This window comes from Amblyomma americanum, chromosome 4 (genome assembly GCF_052857255.1).
Source record: "Amblyomma americanum isolate KBUSLIRL-KWMA chromosome 4, ASM5285725v1, whole genome shotgun sequence".
Classification (NCBI taxonomy): domain Eukaryota; kingdom Metazoa; phylum Arthropoda; class Arachnida; order Ixodida; family Ixodidae; genus Amblyomma; species Amblyomma americanum.
The window spans coordinates 21,866,251-21,887,977 of NC_135500.1; the positions used below are offsets into that span (position 1 = coordinate 21,866,251).

The window sequence follows — 21,727 nt, forward strand, 5'->3', positions numbered from 1 at the left end:
GTTCGGTCGCCTGCCTAACGTCCCCACCGTCGCCAGCGTGGATTTCCACGAGCCTGTGAATGCGGCGACTCTCCCTGACGTCATTCTTCAAATCGTGCGTGACGAACTCTCCCGGCATCAAGATCTTGCGCGCCGCAGTGAGGTCCCGTATGGGAGCTGTTCTCTGCAGGCGGCTCCCGCCTACCGCTCCTCCCCTTGGAGTTTGTCTGCCCAGGCCCCTACCAGTGCTACTCGCATTGATTACAGCGACGCTCCCCGGATCACCCGCCCCGGCCCCAGGGCGCCAGCTCATCCGCAACGCCACCTGCGGCAGCCGGAGTACTATGGTCGTTTCGACACTGGCTACGAGGAGTGTTATCCCGAGTGCCTGCCTTGTAAATATTATTTGTAAATAGAACCTGTAACAATATGTATGCGCGTGTTTCATGCCAATCAAATTTGAGAGCTTTATTACCAACTCTTATGTAATGTCCTGCATGGAACCCTTGAGAACGAACTTATATGAATCAATGCTATCGCCTTAATATCAGCTGCAATACTCTAGATGCGGCAGGTTTGAGCTTGGTCGTTAAAGCAGTGCGAGCCCAGTGCTGCTCGGAACTTGTGTATTAACCCCTTAGAGCAGAGTTCAAAGTATGCTGAATGTGCGCTTTGGGCACTCTCTATGACTAAACATTGATTTACTGTAAAGCATAAGCCTTCGTTGCTTCACTCCACGTATGTTACAAGTCGTATTGAGTGAAAGAGTACCTACACTACGGAGAACACACTTGTCACTTTGCAAAGATTTTGCTTGCAACTTTCAATGTGGTTTACTTACAGAGACCAATGTGAGGTCACTATCATCATCAAGTATAGTAAATGTTGAAGTATGTAACTGCCCAGGTTCCTGGGACTAAGAGTGCATTATGTATGTTTCAATGACCGGGCAGCAAGACGTGTGGTGCTTGACATTCACTTTTTACACACCGATTAGTTGCTAGTAGCACACACATTTAAATAGGTGGTGGCAACGCATGCCCATGGTCATAATGATATTACACAAAAAACAGTTTCTTCATTTCTTTATGGAGACGAATGCCATACAAGATATTTATAAATCAAATATATGTAAGTATGAACACATGCCAAAGCATGTTATGAGTCCAATCATCTTTGTCCTGCAGAGCAATGTAACTGAAATAAGTCATTGAAATTCACACACACGCACAGTGCTCTTGGTAGTTCTTGTCACATTCCAGAAGACATGGCAGCATTTTGGAAATCCAAAGCGAGCTGTCAAAAGCGATCCTCTGAAAATTGCGGCCTGTGCCATTATCAACCATAAAATCACAACAGGAGAGTCCAGTCAAAGCCATTTGCCCCTGGCCGTGGTAAAAGTACTTGTGCGTTAGTTTAAGAACCTCATTCTTCAGGTAGGATGCCGTATACACAGCATTTTCCAATTCATTACCCCGTTCCTTGGCAGCTGAGAGGGTCTCAACTTCAAGGAGACCAACATCTCCTCCCTCCTCTACAACACGGTCAGGCATTGCACCAAGAATAGGGACACCAGGGTTGACCCAAAACAGTAACTCCTAACTGGCCCTGTTATCGTCCCTATGTAACGCTGCACGACTGCATCTTCATTCCTTAAACCATCAGCCATGTATTTGGTTTGCATCTGGCTAGACCCGAACAGCCTCTTGAAAAACTTCTTGTCAGCTGGCTTCTGCCGTGACACCACACCTCCAAAGTGTGAACAGTCAGGCGCTTGGATCTCTCGAAGTTCCATGTTGTAGAGCTGCTTTGCATCCTAGTCGCTTGCTTAAGGACTCATGAGTCTTCTAAAGTGGGCTCACAGGAGCCGAACTTGTACCCAGCTGGCACATGGTCCACCCAAAGGGATGGCACCGGTAACCTGATTGACATCTGGCTAAGAGCCTCCTCGTGAAGTGTTCTTTTCACTGGTACGGGCAGGAAGTGGTTGTCCTCCAGCGTCTTGCATAGCATGGCGTTTGGAATATTTTTCTGTGTCTGATGCATTCTCTTAATATGGTCTTCTGTCACTCTCAGAGAAACCGTGGTTTCTTGAGTCACATGCCTGCCAGCTTTCATTGGCATATGTTTCACAGAACGTAGTTGTGAGAACTCGCGTGTGTGCACGTTGGCCTTCTTAGCCCCAGTACCCCATGCTCTGGGTTTGTCTGTACACGACTGCGAGTTTCGTACGTAGGCTGCCCCAGAGCGCTTCAGGTCTAGTACAAACCATAGTAATGCAACTACATGTTTACAAACACCTGCAGCTCCAGCCCGGCAGTTGCAGGTTCCTTCAACCACAGTTCCATTTTACGAAAGCACAGCAGCAGTGTTATATGATTTTGCCAAAGAGAACGATGCCTCCACGGTTGCTTTAACAAAAGTGGACCTGTCAGCCTTGCAAATAAGAACATCGTGAACCTTCTCTGATTTAAACATCCCGTATCCGCCTACAGTGTGTTTCTGAGCACCATGTGCATTCTGATGTGCCAAGATTTCTTGCTCTGAGAACCCATACGGCACGTCTTTTAACTGCTTTGTCCATGGTCCTTTCGGTAACCTTTCTTGAAGAGCAATTGAAGTATGAATGGTTCGTAGTGGTACCTGCACCATGGGTATAATCAAGTGTCAAAATGTTTTCCTTGGAACTCCACGTATAAACTGAGCATGCAAGCATACACAGATGATCATGGAATCACCACTGCGATCTTGCAATAAAAGAGTATACATACATTGTGTTTTGTTCAATTGTGGCAAGCATGCTTGAAAAGCAACGCTGAACCCGTTTCGTTTACTACGCGCGGCCGTGAAGAATGTTGCACATGGACGGGCTCGGTGAACCACTATCTAACTTAAAACTCTGAGGCCGCCCTAGTGCAAAGAACTGGCGCGTCCATGTTTTTCAGGTTAGTCAAAACGTCCGCCCCAGTTTTTTTTTCGACCGCGTTCGCGTTACATGTAGCCACCGAGGCACGTTCATATTTTGGCTGCGTCTATCTGCACTCCATGGTAATAAGAAATGGAGACCGCGACCGAGGTGGTATGAGCTGTCAAACTCGTTAAATATGGCACAAACAGCAACTGCTATCTGTATCGAGATGCTATGCTCAGCTACACAGAATGTAACAGTGCTAATACAAGAGCTTGGTCCTGCTTTGTACTTGCTGCGCGCTATTCAAACAACACTACAGACAAGAAAATGCGCTGGCACAAGCTAAGCGCCACCTCAACTACTTACTTCTTGTAAGACGTAGTACGTTATTAACGTATGCTCTGTCCGTTTCTTTCGACCATATACTTGTTTCAGAGTCGTCCGTGCAATAAATATAGATTAAATAGCACGCTGTAACCAAAAGACTGAATGGGCAGTGCTCGATAACGTAGTTTTCTAAAATACAGCGCATGCATTCTCGCAAGAGGGTGTCGCACTGTTGTAACAAACATGAATGTACTGTACGCTACGTACTAGGCCTGCCGCCGGGACAGCCGCACAAACTTGGAAGGTTCGCGACGGGCGACCAGTAAATAAATGCACTGTTAGCGCGTGCTCAGCAACAAAACACCCCTGCTAGCCGTAGGATCGCGCTCGTGCCTTCAACAGCATAGATATATAAAATGCTGACAACGGTGTTGCTATGCAACGCAAGCTGTGAGCGCGCTACACTGGCACATGTGTGCGCTTCTCGTGCGCTCACGTGCGAAAATACTCGCTTCGCGCTCGTAGCGTCGGCTGCATAACCAAAGAAAAGTTGTACGTCAATGTAAACATCACTTGTGCGGCGCAAATGTGCAACAAAAGTGTTACTAGCACTCAAAAAAACGTTTTTTTTTACCTGCTGTTGCGCGGCGTCCATAGCGTACCACTGCTCCGGCGGATCTTGCCCGGCAACCTCGCACACAGTTCCCAGCCTGCTTTGCGGTGGTCTCGTAGGGGGCGCGCGCAACTTTCCGAAATTTTTACTCAGAAAAGCAGTTGGAAGCAGCAGCCAAACAAATCGAGAAAGTAATTTTTGAGGATAGTGAAACAGAATGGACTTAAACCAAATTAACTCGATTACTGGAGCTAGAGCTAGCTAAGGTGCGAGTAAAGCTAAAAGGGAAAAGATGCAAACCCATGAGTTGGTGGGATGAGGAGGTCAAGAGGGCAATAGAAAAGCGCAAGGAAGCTTCCAGGGAACACAGATATTCCAAGAAGAGGGGGGAACCAAAACCCGAAGTAGACAGAAAATGGGATACCTTCATAAAGTGTAGAAGGGACGCATCCTATTTTATTAATGAGAAAATTAGAAGAAAGGGTGCCCAATAGATGTCAAAAGTAAATAAAAAGGATAGAAAGGCAGCCCAAAAATTCTGGAAACATCTAAATGCAATGAGTAATAAAACTAGGCTAGAACAAAGGTTTATTGTTACAGATGAGGGTATTCGACTAGAAGGGGATGAAGCAATAAAACACATAGGAACAAGGATGACGGAAAAATTTTCAGCAAAGCACGTGGTACATAATTTATCGAAGGAGGATAGATCGGTTACAGCAATAGCTTCACTTGAGCAAGGAGAGTGGGAAAGGGCAGAGAAGAAGGTTCCTAGTGGCACATCAACAGGACCAGATGGTATCCTGATTATGTTGATAAAGAAGTTAGGACCAAATTCCAAGCAAACATTATTACAGGTAGTGAACAAAATGATAGTGGTTGAGAAAGTCCCCGATGAATGGCGATTAAGTAGAACGAACATGATATGTAAGGGAAAGGGGGACAAAGCAGACGTAAGTAACTATCGCCCCATAACAGTGACATCTGTGGTTTACAGGGTGGTGATGCAAATTATAAAGGATAGACTGCAGGCTTGGGTGGAGAACGAGGGGGTGTAAGGGGAACTACAGAATGGGTTCCGGAAACAAAGGAGGTTGGAGGACAATCTATTTTCATTGACACAGTGTATAGAAATTGCGGAAAAGGAACATAGGCCCTTATTGCTAGCATTTCTGGATATTAGGGGAGACTATGACAACGTTACTCAGGAGCATTTGTGGGACATATTGGGCACATTGGATGTGGAACATGGAGTAATTAATCTTTTAAAGATATATATAGAGGTAACAGAGTGCTCAAACAGAGTGCTCATAAAATGGGAAAAAAATGTATCAGGGCCTGTAGAGATACAGGGGGGGCTTAGACAAGGATGTCCTCTGTCCCCTTTGTTGTTCATGTTGTACCTGCAAGGTTTGGAGGCCAAGCTAGAGGGGAGCGGACTAGGTTTCAACCTATCTTTTTTCAAGCAAGGGGAATTGATTAAACGGACATTACCGGGACTAATATATGCGGACGATATAGTGATAATGGCTGACAACAAGGAAGACCTGCAGAAGTTGTTAGACATATGCAGTACAGAGGGAGATAGATTAGGCTTCAAGTATAGTAAGGAAAAATCTGCAGTCATGACATTTAATGAAGAGGGCGGCGAGCATAGAATACAGGAGTTCGTGCTAAATGTAGTGAATGAGTACAAGTATCTTGGGGTGTGGATAAATAACAGTGTTGAGTATCTGACAGAGCATGAAAAATATGTAATGAATAAAGCTAGTAGGAATGCAGCTGTCATGAAAAATAGGGCACTGTGGAATTACAATAGGTATGAGGTGGTAAGAGGGATCTGGAAAGGGGTGATGGTCCCTAGCCTGACCTTCGGGAATGCGGTCCTGTGTATGAGGCCAGATGTTCAAGCAAGGCTGGAAATTAGGCAACGGGGAGCAGGGAGGTTAGCTTTGGGAGCACATGGCAATACACCAAATCAGGGGGTACAGGGTGATATGGGATGGGCGTCTTTCGAGAGCAGAGAGGCTAGCAGTAAGATAGCATTTGAGGAACGATTGAGAAAGATGGAGGAAAAGCGGTGGGCTAGGAAAGTTTTCAGATACCTGTATATAAAGAATGTTGACACGAAATGGAGAAAGCGAACTAGAAAATCGACAAGCAAATATCTGGACAGCAGTAAGGGGGCAAATCAGCAATTATCGGTTAAGAAAAAGGAACAGAGAGAGCTTTGTGGAAAACAGGGATGCTGACGAAATCGGCACTGGAAACATACCGGACCTTTAAACAGGAAATTGTCAAAGAAAATATCTATGATAATTGTAGGCGAAGTTCTTTGTTCTTTGAGGCCAGGACTGGAGTTTTGCGGACTAAGACGTATAGAGTCAGGTACCAGGAGATAGACACTTTGTGCATTGCGTGCGGAGAGGAGGAGGAAACGGCTGAACACTTGATACTTTTCTGTAGAGGGCTTCACCCTATAGTGGAAGGCAGCGGGGCTGACTTACCCAAGGCATTGGGGTTTAGGGATAGTGAAGGGAAAGTGGATTTTAAGAGGTTAGAAGTAACCAAGCGAAGGTTATCTGATTGGTGGCTAAAAGCAAGACAGGAGTAAAATTTCACAAGACATGGCTAGGTGGCTTGAGCCACCGCCCGAGGTAAAGGGTTCAGCCGTATCCATCCATCCATCCATCCATCCATCCATCCATCCATCCATCCATCCATCCATCCATCCATCCATCCATCCATCCATCCATCCATCCATCCATCCATCCATCCATCCATCCATCCATCCACCCACCCACCCACCCACCCACCCATCCATCCATCCATCCATCCATCCATCCATCCATCCATCCATCCATCCATCCATCCATCCATCCATCCATCCATCCATCCATCCATCCATCCATCCATCCATCCATCCATCCATCCATCCATCCATCCATCCAATGGTCCATTGTGACTTTATGTGGTCGCCTGCGCTCGTTCGCGCTGACGGGAGTTTCACCTCCTATATAGTCGCTCTGGTCAATGGCCTGTCTGCACGGGAATAATCGTGCCGCTGATAGGTTGCGCGACGATTAGCACAGATACCTGCAGAGTATCCCTCTTGCGTGAAAAAAGGAGACACGCAGATGCAGCCACAAGCTCAAGCTGTCTGCCCGTCCCTTCGTGGGGACGCTCTCCGTGGTGTAAATGATCGCTGTCAACACTTCACGCGAAGCTTTACCACACACAGAGACCCGAGCTGTCGCAAAGTAATGAAATTAGAGTCGGAAGTAGAAGCCTTTACCCCGTGCGTCTTTATTTAGCAGAACCGCTTCTTGGCAGTTGCGACACGCATCTCATACGCGAGAAAATCGAAAGAACCGTGTCGTGGTTCAGCCGTGTCTTTTTGACTGAAAGGCCTAGAGATCGCATTAGGGACAAGCCTTGCGCGCAGCCGCGCTGACGAGAGTGCTTGGAGCAGAGTGCACTTGCTTTGGTCGGCTTGCACATACCCCTCTTCACAGCAGCGACCCTCGGCGCTGCGAGCTTTTGATCTTGCGCGCGAAACACGCGACGGTACAAGGCGCAAGAGTAGACAGGACGAACGAAGAACGAACACGACAAGGCGCTTTGTGTTCGTTCTTCAAGGCGTTCTACAAGGCGCCTGTTTCTCTTCGTTCGGCCTGTCTACTCCTGCGCCTTGTATAGTCTTGTCATGCATCAACTCGCCCAACAGTCGATTCTTCAGTGGAATACGACGCAGTCGCAGCAGTAGTTTTTGATCTACTCGAACGCAGAGCAGTACTTCGTGTTGAACCTGGTGATCAAACTCAGGTGACACGTTTCGTATGTCCACATCGCACGCACCACGAGGAACGAGGCTCACTGAAAGCACTAAAAGCTCGCTCGGGTGTCTCGAAGTACCCATGGCTCCTCAACGTGACGTCACGTGGGCCGACTTGAACGATGTTTCTCTCTCCGCTGTTCTCCTCTCCTGCGCTTCAGCGGAACGCGGGAGATTTGAAAACCGCGCTTTCAGTTGGTGATTGCGTCAGTGTTTTAGCCAAAATTGAAAGATAACTTCACAGGCGTTATCGGCAACGAGTCTAATTCAGAATCCTAAAAGATTAGCAGATTCGAAAATTGCCTCAGTGTCCCTATAAGGGTAACAGACTGGATTACAACGTAAGAGAAGCGTAGTAGGCGGCGACAGAAAGTTGGGTGGGCGGATGAGGTTAAGAAGTTTGCGGGGATAGGGGAGCCGCAGCTTGCACACGACAGCGTTAATTGGAGAGACATTGGAGAGGCCTTTGCCCTGCAGTGGGCGTAGTAAGGCTGATGATGACGATATCGATTTCTGTTGCGTCGACGCATTGCGAGTGTGCACGCGTTCGGCGCCATGTTGGTGAGCGTGCCATGGATGCAACGCTCGCGTTTGATGCCGCGTTATTGGTGCCGTTCGGGAAGGCGTTTCTCCTCCGGTGCCTATATAATGTCCCCGCAGAAACGCATTAGGGGGCTTCCGTGGTTGCACTCGTTAAAGGCGCATTTATAGCCCAACGTGTTCAGCGCGCAGGCGCGCGTCGCTCGCAGTCAGTCGCGCTACGCCGGTTTCGCTGCGCCGGCCGAAGCGCCACCCCCTCTATACTTCGATGCGCCCAGACGCTGCGCGCCGACTTCAGAGCATGCGCAGAACGACCGCCGCCTCGCGCGCCGATCGTCGACACGCCGGCAGTTTGAATTCTGTTCGCGCCTTTTTCTGCGTCGTCTCACCCGTTTCATTCCATCCACGGCATTGCGGCTACTAATGAAACATGCCTAGGGTGTTATCCGCGCGACAGAAACTTGTTCTCGTGTTACTAGTGCACCGCTTGCGGCGAAAGCGCAGGCGCTCGATGTATGTGCGAAAGATCGCTCTCTCCACAGGAACAACTCACCCGCGGAGAGACAGGTGCTTCGCCTTCTGTTGCCAAGCGTTCTCTTTGCCCTGGTGGTCTCTGAAATCCAGCCTTTTGGTGTCGTATACACAAGGGTGTTGTTTGATGGCTTCGATAAATCGTTCCACAACGATATCCGGCACAATTTCAATATTTGGTCAGCTCGCGACACTCACGCCGCTCGCACTGGCATCCGCCATTTTTCTCCGCGCGATGCATTGTGGGTCGACGCGGTCGGCGGTGCCGGCGCGCAATTGGAGCAGGAGACAAATCTGCGCCGGGCCCGTCGGGGCACGCTGGCAGCCGCCGGTTACGTTGGCCGCTGCAGCGCGTCGAAGCTCTTTCACCAACGCAACGCAGCGTGCGCGCTTGCTTGCGTTACGTCGGACTATAATCGCATCTTAAGAAGCATCATTAAAGTGCGTGTGTGCTGCCACTGTGTGCTGTCTGCTCGGACGCCCGCACTAACGAAAGAAATTCAAATTCCGTGTAATTCAATGGTACATAGGGATCATAAGCTTCAGTCTCAGTCGTATTATCACGGATCACGCTTCAGCGATCAAACTGTTCTTGCGCCTTACCTAGAGAAAATTAATGTTGGCCCGTGGCACTGCTGTGCTCGCGTATGACCCCGGACAGACCATCATATATCTTTTCTACGGAATGCGCGAGAAAACTGGAAACGCCGAAGCGTGCTCCGCAGTTGGCCTCACCTGCGCATGGCATGAGATACACAGTAGAGAGGTGTGGCATCTCAATATTACACATAATCCTTTCAGGACGGGAAGAAAACGTAAATAATCGGCGTTTTGAAGATGTACAGTACTCACGGATTGAAATAGGACATTCGGAGCGCGTGGCCGTCGCTTCATGGAGCGCCGCCCGTAGACGCTCATGGAACCAAGGTGGTGCATTGTGGTATGGCGCGAGAGGGAGAACATCTACAAAGCAGAATTGTTCCTTCCAGTAGCCAATGAGCCGGCCTGTGGCTTACCACATGCCTGCGTGGCACTGCAAGGCTAGCGCTCCGAATGTCCTATTTCAATCCGTGAGTACTGTACATGCCTGCAGAGAGCGTATTTTGACACGGGCGTCGCTATAGAGAAGGAAAGATGCATAACAGGGATTAAGCGGCCCTGGAAAGCGCGAGGCAATGAACGAGGAAAGCGTCATGGAGAATCGTTTAATCTGGATACATGCGGTTTCGAGACGTCAGGGCATAAACGCCTTGACGTAGCGCACGAAGGAGAAGTTGAGGGCGGCACATTTGGCGAGGGCGTCGTCACGCTCCACGTTGTCCACCAGCCAGCCGAACCTCTCCCGCCGGTAGAAGTCATACACGTGTTTCGCCTGCAAAATGACAGCCTTGAAGAGGTCGCACACATTCCAGGGTTATTAAGATGGGCCGTGGACGAAAGTACCGCGATAGCGACAAGGCAACGGCGCCTCTCCTGCGGTCCCCGTGAAACACCGTCGCTTACGCACCTTGGCGTGTATAGTCTCCTTGGAGTCCCAAGCAAGCATCAGGCTCCTGTCCGTGGCCAGCTTCCGCGACAGCTTCACGACGGAGAGCGGCTCCTCCTCCGGCGCGTCGACGCCGCCGTGACACAGCTGCGAAAAGGGCATGATTAGGACAGCGGAATTCGCGGGGGAGCCGTTTATCTGCAGAATATGAACGACCTTGTGAAACGTCCCTCTGTAAACAGGTACTACGATATAACACAGCTGAGCGAAGAATTGCGTCAGGGAAGAAACCTCGCGTTTACATATTATCTGGCATATTTTGTCGAATATAGTGCTGACATTATTAGAATGGTTCTATGCGAAAAACCGTCCGGTAAGAACAGCTTCCTTTTATTTTTGTCATGTAAGGCAAGCAAAGTCCCTCCGACCACTTACAGGCCGTGAAGCTTCGCCACAATTTTCAGACGGGTACAGCAGAAGCTGCCGCTTGAGGCCCACTGACCTCATGGGAGGAGCGCCAGCTCTGGCGCCAAATAGCACACACCGCAGCTGATACATTTTATGAAGTTTTTCAGGCGATGAAGTTTTCCCCCGGTATGGTGTTCGGCTTTTCTGCGCTGAAATGCTTGGGAAAAGGGTCTTTGACCAAATCGTTGCGTTGACGCTGCCAGTGATTCGTTCCGCCGTCAGAGAACCCTAAATCCGTCTTGTGCGGCAAAGCCACACTTGAGGCCCACTTTTTTTCTGGCAAAGTGAGACAGCGAGAAAACCCGAATTTGCTCAAGACCGGAGTGACACTCTGAAGATGTGTGTTCAAAATGTGGAAGGATCGCTTACATTACTGACAGTTGAACCTGTATGTCCGTGGAGAAAGGTTGGTTAGAGTGTACGAGCTTGAGCTCTTCACTTCGCAGTGAAACATGAACCATCTTTGCAGGCTGAGCGTTCCAAACTGGGTTTGCCCCCGAAAGGGCGCAGCGAGGTAGGTTTGCGTAGCCTCTTCCAAGCGCACGCCCTCGAGGAAGCTAGGTGCCGGGCCGAAGGCGGCTAGTACCCATTTTTATTTCAGTTTTATGGGGTTGAACGTCCCAAAGCAACTCAGGCTATGCGCCGAAGTGGAATTTCGACCACCTGGGGTTCGTTAACGCCCACTGACGTCGCACAGCACACAGGTCCTGTAGTATTTCGCCTCCATCGAAAACAGATCGCCGCGGCCGCGGTCAAAAGCGCGTCTTTCAGCGGACTGGACAACCAAGGAAGTTCAAGTGCCTCTCCCCTCGCGGGAATTAGCGGCGGCCCGCGAAGATGCGCGCGCCAGCTCTGGCAACCACCGCTCTTGCTAGTATTTCGGCTGCCGCATTTCGCTGAGTGGTGTGCTGGCGCGCTTTTGCTGTTTTGACAAGCTGCACTGCGTTCGCTACCATAACAAGGTGATGGTTCGGGCTATTGGGTATGCCTTATGATCCATAGCGCAGAAACAAAACAGGGGACAAACACAAGCGCTAAACTTCCACTACGGCTTTATTTGGTGCACAGAGAATTTATACATGAAGTAAAGAACGATACCAGTCAGATTAGACAAGATACTTTGTGAACAATGCTTAAAAATTACATGCAATACATTTCACCGGCGCTCGACTACTGATCCGGAGTTCCCGGGTTCGAATCCGACCGCGGCGGCTGCGTTTTTACGGAGGCAAAACGCTAAGGCGCCCGTGTGCTGTGCGTTGTCAGTGCACGTTAAAGATCCCCAGGTGGTCGAAATTATGCCGGAGCCCCCCACTACGGCACCTATTTCTCTTTCTTTTTTCACTCCTTCCTTCATCCCTTCCCTTACGGCGCGGTTCAGGTGTCCAACGATATATGACACAGATACTTCGCCATTTCCTTTCCCCCAAAAAACCAATTATTATTATTATTAATACATTTCACCGGTTGGCATACTGCTTCGGGTCTAAAAAGTCTAAAAATGCCATATCTTTCTTTGTGAGCGACAATGACGGACTGCTGACGCAGCTTTCAGGTCCAGCTCTTTCGATTGCGGCAGCCTCGATAATTCCCCTTGTTAATCTATCCGCATTTCTGCCAATCACCTCGTATTCTTTAAAACCAGGCTTGCATTTATGAGCACGACAGTGCCGTGCCAAATTGCTGGAACCGCCATCCCTAACTTCCCTAAGGTGCTCGCTTAACCGCTCATTAAGGCATCTGCCTGACTGCCCAATGTACGCCTTGCAGCATGAAAGCGGGATACTGTAGACTATTTCTTCAGTACACTGCACGAAAGTGTTTCTATGCCGAATAAAGGGTTTCAATGCCGATTCGGCATAGAAACCCTTTCGTGCACTGTATTGAAGAAATAGTCTACAGTATCCCGCTTTCATGCGGCAAGGTGTACATTGGGCAGTCAAGCAGATGCCTTAATGAGCGGTTAAACGAGCACCATAGGGAAGTTAGGGATGGCGGTTCCAGCAGTTTGGCACGGCACTGTCGTGCTCATAAATGCAAGCCTGGTTTTAAAGAATGCGAGGTGACTGGCAGAAATGCGGATAGATTAACAAGGGAAATTATCGAGGCTGCAGCTATCGAAAGAGCTGGACCTGAAAGCTGCGTCAGCAGTCCGTCATTGTCGCTGACAAAAAAAGATATGGCATTTTTAGACTCGGAGCACTATGCCAACCGGTGAAATGTACTGCATGTGATTCTTAAGCTTTGTTCACAAAGTATCTTGTCTAATATGACTGGTATCGTTCTTTACTTCATGTAAAAATTCTGTGTGCACTAAATAAAGCCGCAGTGGAAGTTTAGCGCTTGTGTTTGTCCCCTGTTTTGTTGCTGCGCTATGGATCATAAGTTCGCTACCATGACGAAGTGATCGACTCGGCTAGCAAGACGGCCTAGGCCATTGAGGAATTGGACAAAGGGCCGCACCTGCACCATTCAATCGCAGTCATGGGTCGGGAGGAAAAACCAGTTTTACCAGCGTTGCCAAACGCTTTAAAATAATCTGGCAACAGTGGTACACCCAGTGCGTCGTCTGCTCTTTTGGTTCGTCGCATTCGCTTGACGTCATCGGATCGCAGGCCAGTTTTTAGTGGCGCATGAACACGTAATGCGTGGGCCGCGGGCGAACGGACCGTGGTGTGAATCAATCATTTTAGAAATGGTGAAGAAACCAATGGATTATGGCTGTCCCAGTGTAGGAGCTAAGCGACATGCATACACCAAAATAAAAAAATGTCAAAACTCTTTGTTCGCCTTGATCATTGGCTCTCTTCCATCTTCTGCGCTAGAGTTATCGGAGCGTTCTTAACTTCACCCGACATTGAGATATCAAGAGCCCAAAATGGGCCCACCCACATACGTCGCTTCTAGCCCCATTCTAGCCCGGTCTCAACGAATAAAAGCTTCTGAAGTGCTTTTGCAGCATGGAAGAGCTGGCGAACAGCTTGTGAGGGGCATTTACCATGATGGTCTGCTCGGCGATAAACTTCTATGCCCGCGAACATGTCGCACGAGCGGCGTCACCTGTTAACAACAAGGCAGTAGCATCCGCTGTCCATAACGCGACTTAGATGGAAAGTCTGTCACTGCGCAAAAAAAAGCTATTTTGCGGGCGCAGCATTACTGGGAGCAGCTTACGATGAGCAGGACAATAACACACAATTATGTACATTAGCCGGAATGGTCGGTCTAGATGCATTTCCCGGTTGCATGACCCACCTAGCCACGATCCACTGTAGGACAACGACCTCCCGGCAGACACCGACATCTTCGTGGGTGCCCAAACCACCGGTGCGCATGCAACCAGGGGACTATGTCGTAGTGGTCAAACCTACAACGACGGTCTATCTAAAAACAGCTTTCCAAGCAGGTGAGTTGGGCGCTGCCCTCACTCATTACACTCGACCACTCAGCCCAACGCCCTAACTATCTCCCCTAGTTGGGAGCAAAATCTAGTGGTCTGTGGCACGCAAGAAGAAGAGGTGGTCCGACGCCCGCTCACAGACTTTCAACTACCCTCCGGTCAGGGCCTCATTGCCATGCGTGGACATGGAAAACTGACTGGTGTTGTGTCTCGTGGGGTTATCACGGTGCACAACCGTGAAACTAGCGATTCGCTTCAAACCAAAATCCAGTGGCGTGGTAGTGAACTTGTAGCCATCCGCAAGCTGGGAACCACCAACGTAGCCGTTCTCACTTTTGGGGGCTCCACTGTCCCCCGTTTCGTGCACTACAACTGAGAGCTTGCCCCAGTTCGTCAATACAAACGTAAAATCCCAGCCTGCTACCGGTGTGGCGAACTGGGCCATCGAGTCGACATCTTTCCGGCTCCAGTACGCGAACGCTGTGGCCTATGTGGCCAAAATGTCGGCGCCACTGAAGAGGGAGTGGCACCGCACGACTGCAAGCCAATCTGCCTTGTTTGTGGGGGTAGTCACCTCACCGGTTCCCGTGAATGTAAAGGCAAATTCCGAAAACTTCATTCACTTGGCGGGCCCACTAAGCGGGCTAAAGGACCACCACCACCAAGACGCTCGGACAAGGCGGCGAACACGCCACCAGGCGGTGCCAATCAAGACGCGCAACGAGGGGATCGCGCCAACACCTCCAAGCTAGACAACGACAAGTAACGCCAGCAACTGGCACCATCACAACCCAAGAAGGCCGCGCCATCAAGCGGCGGCACCGGGAACCCAGCGCCCGGGCCACGTCAGCAAAAAGGCGTCGTCGATCGCGCCCCACTGCCGGAGCCAAAACAATCACAGGTGGGCAGTTGGGCAAGTCGAGTGGCTTCCCAGTCCTCCCCGTCTTCACTTCCCTCTCCCACTTCCACTAACCCCCCTTCGCCCCTCGAAGCTGAACTTAAACGAGAGCTTGCTCTTCTCCGGGCACAGAATGAGAAGCTCGAAGCCAGACTTAACGCTCTGGCCAGTCAAAACTCTTCTCATATGCCCTCCCTTACGGAGGACGACGATTACATAACTGAACGGGTACCCTCGCCACCGACTGAAGCGCACCATCATGCCCTGGAGGCCCGAGTGGCGGCTATTGAAAACATTGCTGCACATCTTCCTCACCTCATAAATGCTGCCATTGCTGCCCAGATGGATAGCATAACTGCCCGCATCACGCGCTTGGTATCAGTCTTAACCCAGAAATGGATTCTCGAATACCCACGTCTCTCTAAACGCGTATGACCCCGTAGGGTTCCCAAACGCCCCACAAAACTCTCTCGTCGTATTGACGATTCCGATTACGAGGAATGCGCCCTCCGCACGGCTTCCGGCTGCTGTGGATCGAACCTCTTTAACGCAGCAGCATCCTTCACCCCCTCAACCTCTGATCATGGCCCCCAATCCTAGATCACGAGCACCAACACAAACACATCCCTTCACAGCAACCCAGTGGAATTGCAGAGGTTTCAGGGACCGGCGGAAGCGAGCCCACTTTTGCCTTTACCTTGAAACCTTTGAGTTGCTCGTGGCCGTGGTCGCCCTTCAGGAGCCAGGAGCCAACACCAAACTCACTATCAGACTTTCCAGAGGGACACACAAACCCGCATCCTAGTTCACAAAGACTATACAACACAAGAGGTCACCCTCCCATCTACCTCTGAATACTCCTATGTCATGGTCACGGTCTTACCTTTGCGGAGGAAAGACCCCTCGATTCATGTACTTAGTATATACTGCCCCCAAAACTTAAAGATGAAACTTTTTCTAAGCTCTTTACTGAAGCAATGCGCGTGGCTGGACGCGACCCCCTGCTCATTGTAGGAGATTTCAACGCTCCATGTCGGCAATGGGGCTACCTTAGGGAGGAACCCCGAGGCAGAAAATTGGCGGAAGTAATTTCGACTCTCGGTGCAACCCTCTATACCGATCCGGCCAACCCCACTCGCATGGACAACTCGGTAACCAGGGATACATGCCGAGATTTGACCCTTACCCGCAATATTCGGCACGCCGACTGGCTTAACACCCAAGACACCCTTGGCAGTGACCAATGCATCATTAATACGATCATTTACACACGGCCCCTTAAACGCCGCACAACGCAAGCACATATTCCCGATTGGACTAAGTTCCGCTCGACACTTCCCTCTGTCGACATCGTTCACTCGGGATACCAAGAATAGGTGACCTCTCTAATGACAACTCTCCGCAAGAACGAACAATACATTCAGCTCATTAATTCCACCCCTGAAGTAGACAACCATCTTCTCCATCTTTGGGAGGCCCGCCGCAGTCTCACCAAACTATGGAGAAAGCAGAAACACAACAAGAAACTCAGACACCACATTCTTGAACTCACCCACAAGGCTGTCGACTATGCCGCTCAGTTAGCCAGCACTAACTGGGTGGATCGATGAAACACTGCTGAGCGCCAGATGTCTGGCCGCAAAACCTGGCGTATGTTTTGTGCACTTATTGACCCCAATCAAACGCGTGCAGAAACGGCGCGGCATCTACAACGTGCAATGCATAACTTTCTCGGTAATACAACACCACTGGCCCGAACATTGTGTGACAGATATCTCTGTACCACGGTGGACCCTCGCCTTTCTCAATGCTCATACATTGGGCAAACAAATCTGGAGCTGAACGCCCCCCTCAAGCTCCACGATTTGAAGGAGGCCGTAGCCAAAATGAAACGTGGTACTGCACCAGGCCGGGACAGGGTTACCGTCAAACTTCTGGCGAACCTTCCGGATGCAGCCTATCGTACCCTCCTCGAATTCATCAACCATATCTGGCTTGGAGAGATTCCTCTCCCCCCGGATTGGAAAACAGCTTTAGTGACGTTTATTCCTAAGGCAGGCAAGCCAATTGATGTAGAGCACCTGCGCCCTATCTCCCTCACATCTTGTGTCGGCAAACTGATGGAGACTATGGTGCGAGACAGGTTGTCCACTTACCTCGAAACACGTCACACTTTTGCAGACACTGTTTTGTTTCCGACCACAGAAATCCACACAAGACATCCTTCTACAACTCAATCATGACATATTAGAGCCCAAAGAACGCCCTCACAATGATAAGGTAGTCCTGGCCTTGGATTTGAAAGGAGCCTTTGATAATGTAAAACATGAAGTAATACTTAACCACCTCCATGATACCAACTGTGGTCAGAATACATACCGATACATCTGGCATTTTCTCACGAATCGACAGGCCTACATTCGAATTCAAGACAAGGAACACGGACCCTATACCATCGGATCCCGGGGTACACAACAGGGTTTGGTTTTATCTCTCCTCCTCTTCAACCTCGCAATGAAAGACCTTCCCGCAAAATTAAGCTCTATGGTCGGCATCCGATATGCCGTATATGCGGATGATATCTCTATCTGGACAACAAAAGGCAATCTCGGGCACATGGAGACCTGCCTGCAACAGGAAACGGAGGCAGTGGACACTTAAGCTGCATACTGTGGTCTCCCGTGTGCTCCCACCAAATCATAATTTGTCCATATTCGATCCTCTCCTCGGGACGACACTTCAATTCACCTCACACCCCCTTCCGGTCCGATTAGAGAGGCCAAGGAGATCCGCATCTTCGGTCTCTTTATTCACCAACAGCGCAGACTGGACACAACACTCGCAAAAATCCGTATGTATGGTGATCAGGTGGGCCGTATGGTACGCCGAGTCTCCAACAAGCGTGGGGGGTTACGAAGCAAAGATGCCTTGCGGCTGGCATATGCCTTTGTAACGAGTAGAATTATCTAATCAACCCCCTACCTTCACATGCGCAAACACGACGAGGACCAACTCGAGGTCATGCACCGCAAATTCATCAAACGGGCTCTTGACCTTCCCATTGCCACATCCAACCAGCGTTTGTTGGACCTGGGTGTGGTCAACACGTATCTGGAACTCCGAGACGCCCATCTCGTCAACCAATATACGCGCCTATCACAAACGCCATCCGTTCGCCACATTCTTGACCGACTCCACATCGAACACACCATTACCTTTGAGGAACGGGTACGAGCGCCAGAACCCTGGAGACGCGCCCTCAGGGCCCGACCGATTCCCCGCAACATGTCACACTCTGACCAAAATGGCCGTCGCCAGGCGCGTGCAGAAGCACTGGAGCGACATTATGGTCGACAACAACACGTGTACTACGTGGACATTGCCGGTCCCCACCGTGGGGGGTGGCTCACCGCAGCAGTGGTCCACGACAACACAGTGGCAGGACTGACTTTCCGCGCCTACAGCGCAACACACGCGGAGGAAATCGCGATTGCGCTCGCTCTCTCCCTCCCACAAGTGAAACACATCATTATCGACTCGAAGGGGGCCTGTCGGAACTATGAGCTGCGTTGGATACCTCCTCTCGATTGGCGCATCCTACAAAATTGCTGTCGGTCCAGCGACCCTCCAAACTGTATCCTCATCTGGGCTCCCGGCCACTAGGGACTCCAGGGCAATGAGTTAGCCGATCATTCGGCCCGCGCGCTCTCCCCCCGGGCACTCACACTTGCTCAGGAAGCCTACTACGAGCCTACCCAATATATAATTACATTCAAAGACATCTCTACATATTATAAGGACAGTCATCGTCACTTTCCGGAACCCTGTAAGGGTCTCCGGAGAGCAGACGAACGGCTTTTTCTCAAAATTTTTACATATACAATGCTGTGCCCGGCAGTATTGAAACACTTCAATTCAGAATTTGATGGTGGCTGCAGGCTGGGCGGAGCGACGTTCTCGGACGTTTTCCATATGGTCTGGGCCTGCCCTTCCAATCCCCACCCTTCCCAATCCTTCATCTCCCACCCTTCTAGGGAGGCCTGGGAGGCGGCGCTGCTTAGCTGACATGACCTGCAGTCCCAACGGACCTTGGTCGCCAGGGCGCGACCAATTGTAATAGACATGAGTACAAAACAAGATGTTCACTATGAGATAACAGAGATAGGCGAAATTTCCTGTTGATAAGAAGACACATTGAGGATGTACAAGCATGTACAACAAACAATATTTAAAAGAAAAAACTGTCATTATCCTCCATACGACTGAGAAAATTTCTCATAAAAACATTTCTTTTATTGCCGGCATTTTCGCACCACCATTCATTTGAAATAAGCGTGTTAGGAGCTAAGAATTGCATCATTTGCCTCCCTTGGTTGGTGCGAACCTGAGGTACCGTCTATTGCTTTCTTTTACGTGTATAACTGGGTGGGTCCATTTTGTGTAAGGATGCAAGTTTGAGGAGAAATGTACTACGGCGGGAGGTCATGGATTCCATAAGAAGCAGGACGTTGTAGTCTAACATTTTGTTTACTGGTAGAATACTGTGGTAGAATATATTATCATGAACAAGTAAATTCAAAGAGGGTTCTTCGCGTTTCTTCAGAGGGGCACAGGACCTCTCCCAACGTGAATTCGACGGTGTTGAAGGAGCAGGCGATGATTGATGCCAGATGATAGAGACAAAGAGAAAATATATTTACAAGATGTACAAGGGTTACAAGTTGAGTCACACAGACAGTCAAACTGTAACTTAAAAGAAAAGAAAAGATGGGTTTCCTTCCTCTTTGCTGTTGGTGGTCGCTGAAACCTTGGGCAAGAAAATGAATAAGCCTGCTGCCAATACCGAGCACCCAACAGAGAGGACAAGAAACTTTGAGGTGATTCCTTACTACCATGGAATTTCGCATGGACTGAAAAAGGTTTCCCAAAAATATGGAGTGAATTTGGTGTTTTCGGCCCCCCGAAAGCTTTCCAGCCTTTGCGTCCGTATCTCCGGCTCCAAGCGAGAACCTGCCTGCAAAACTAAGCACCAAACAAAGTTCACGAAGTGTGCTGGGGGGGTAGTATATTCTATCCCTACCTCTTGTGGGAAAATTTACATTAAGAAGGCGGGGAAATGTTTGAACGAGCGACTCAGGGAACATGGCAGAACGCTGCGCTTAGGTACAGGGAGCAACCTGGCCATACATGTCAAGGAGTGCCAAAATTGCTCAGCTTTGCTGAACAATGCTACCATTATTGGCCGCGGGAAGACCAGGCACGAGCGCGAGCTGTTAGAAGCGTTTTTAATAAAAAAGAACGAGCGTGTTTGTATCAGCGACCTATCTGCCATTCTCACTGACAAAGAATGGAATTTTTTATCTGGCTAGCAATGACGTCCGGACTTTGTTGAATGTGGCATGTATGTGCGCCTGCGCAAGTAGTGGCTATAAATACGTGGTGGAACCTTAATAAATTCAGTTGAAAGTCCGGCCACAGTCTGTGTGTGTCTTCCTCTGGTCTTGCGTCTTTTCTCGCTGGGTTTTGTTCACGTCAACATGTACCAACTCGCCCAACAATTCACGCTTCTCACATAGAGAAAATCAACAAGACCTTACTCATCGACCCGAGGTTAGACTCTACATCCATAGAATTACGTACCACTGCACGGAGCATCGAGCTAAACTAGACAAGACTGCCCTCCAATGATTTTACATCCAATTTTGAAGCTTTTTCAAATAAAGAAGTTAGGGCGGTCATATTTCGAGGCCCGCCCTAAGCTGCGATAACCAATGCAGGTCGCCACAGTCCCTGAAGGTTGGACCCAACTTCTTTGTAGTTTTGTTTTATGCGTCTTGTTTTACACTGAGTCTTTGCGTGTTCTGTTGACGTTTCAGGTTTCATTCTCATGGGTTTAGCCCTTTTAGTCCTCCTTTGTCAATTTTCTGGTTTTGTGACGTGGCCTTCCGTCATATTTTTTCTTCAGTGATATATTCGTGATTAGTTTAGGTTTTAGCATGTGTCGTCCCGTCTTTTACCTCTTGTTTTTTGCCAGTTAGTCATCTGAGACAGGGATGTTCCACGTGCTGCGGTAGAGCTTAGTGCTCTCGTCATGTTGTTTGCCTCGTGCGATATCATGATTTGCCGCTTCGCACATCCCGTCCATGTGCGTCACTGTTTGATTATTGTTCACAGTTTAGGCGTGTTGGTTTGTATAAATTCGGCATATTGGCAGCCAAACAATAAAGTCTTAAGTTGGCGCTTGTGTGTGTTTGTACTCTCCTGCTGTCCTGTCACTTGATCTGCGCCATTATTCCGTTAAGCATCGAGCCCGGGGCTTGGCTAAAAAGAAAAAGAAACACATACAGAAAACATTTTTAACTCCCCGGGGGGGAGGGGGGGGGGGGTTCTCGTTCTTATTTCTTGATGCTTTCCCCTTCCCGGCCGCACCCGCGCGTCGCCTCTCGAAGGATGAAAAGATTTTTTTCAGCTAATTGGCGGTACCACTAAATCCACTGGCTCGCCGCAGGAATGTCGACGGCGGAGACACGCGACGCTTCGGTGCCATCGAGAATGCAAAAAAAGGGTTGCCCATCGAGGAATGCGAGGTGCTTCGCATATTTCCGCAGACGCGCAGTATAGGGGTCTGCCGCCGTGGGAATGCCTAAGACCAAGCGGCACAACGTGCTCGTTGTGTGCGCCTCGCATGCTTTCTTAGAGCGCTTAAAAACGACAGGTGTCTTCGGCCGTCACAGCGGTG

At 49.6% G+C, this 21,727-nt stretch overlaps 1 protein-coding gene across 2 annotated transcripts in view; it reads right to left on the reverse strand.

Moving 5' to 3' along the window:
• Nucleotides 1–9,927: 9,927 nt before the first annotated feature.
• The window catches only part of LOC144130047 (uncharacterized), an 836,651-nt gene continuing 824,851 nt past the window's right edge, over nucleotides 9,928–21,727 (reverse strand). For both annotated transcript variants that reach the window (XM_077664079.1, XM_077664078.1), the window contains 2 exons: nucleotides 10,244–10,369; nucleotides 9,928–10,108 (listed from right to left, as the gene is read on the reverse strand). In XM_077664079.1, the coding sequence (XP_077520205.1) occupies nucleotides 10,092–10,108; nucleotides 10,244–10,369 (143 nt within the window). In that variant the 3' untranslated portion in view covers nucleotides 9,928–10,091. The remainder of the gene's footprint in view (nucleotides 10,109–10,243; nucleotides 10,370–21,727) is intronic.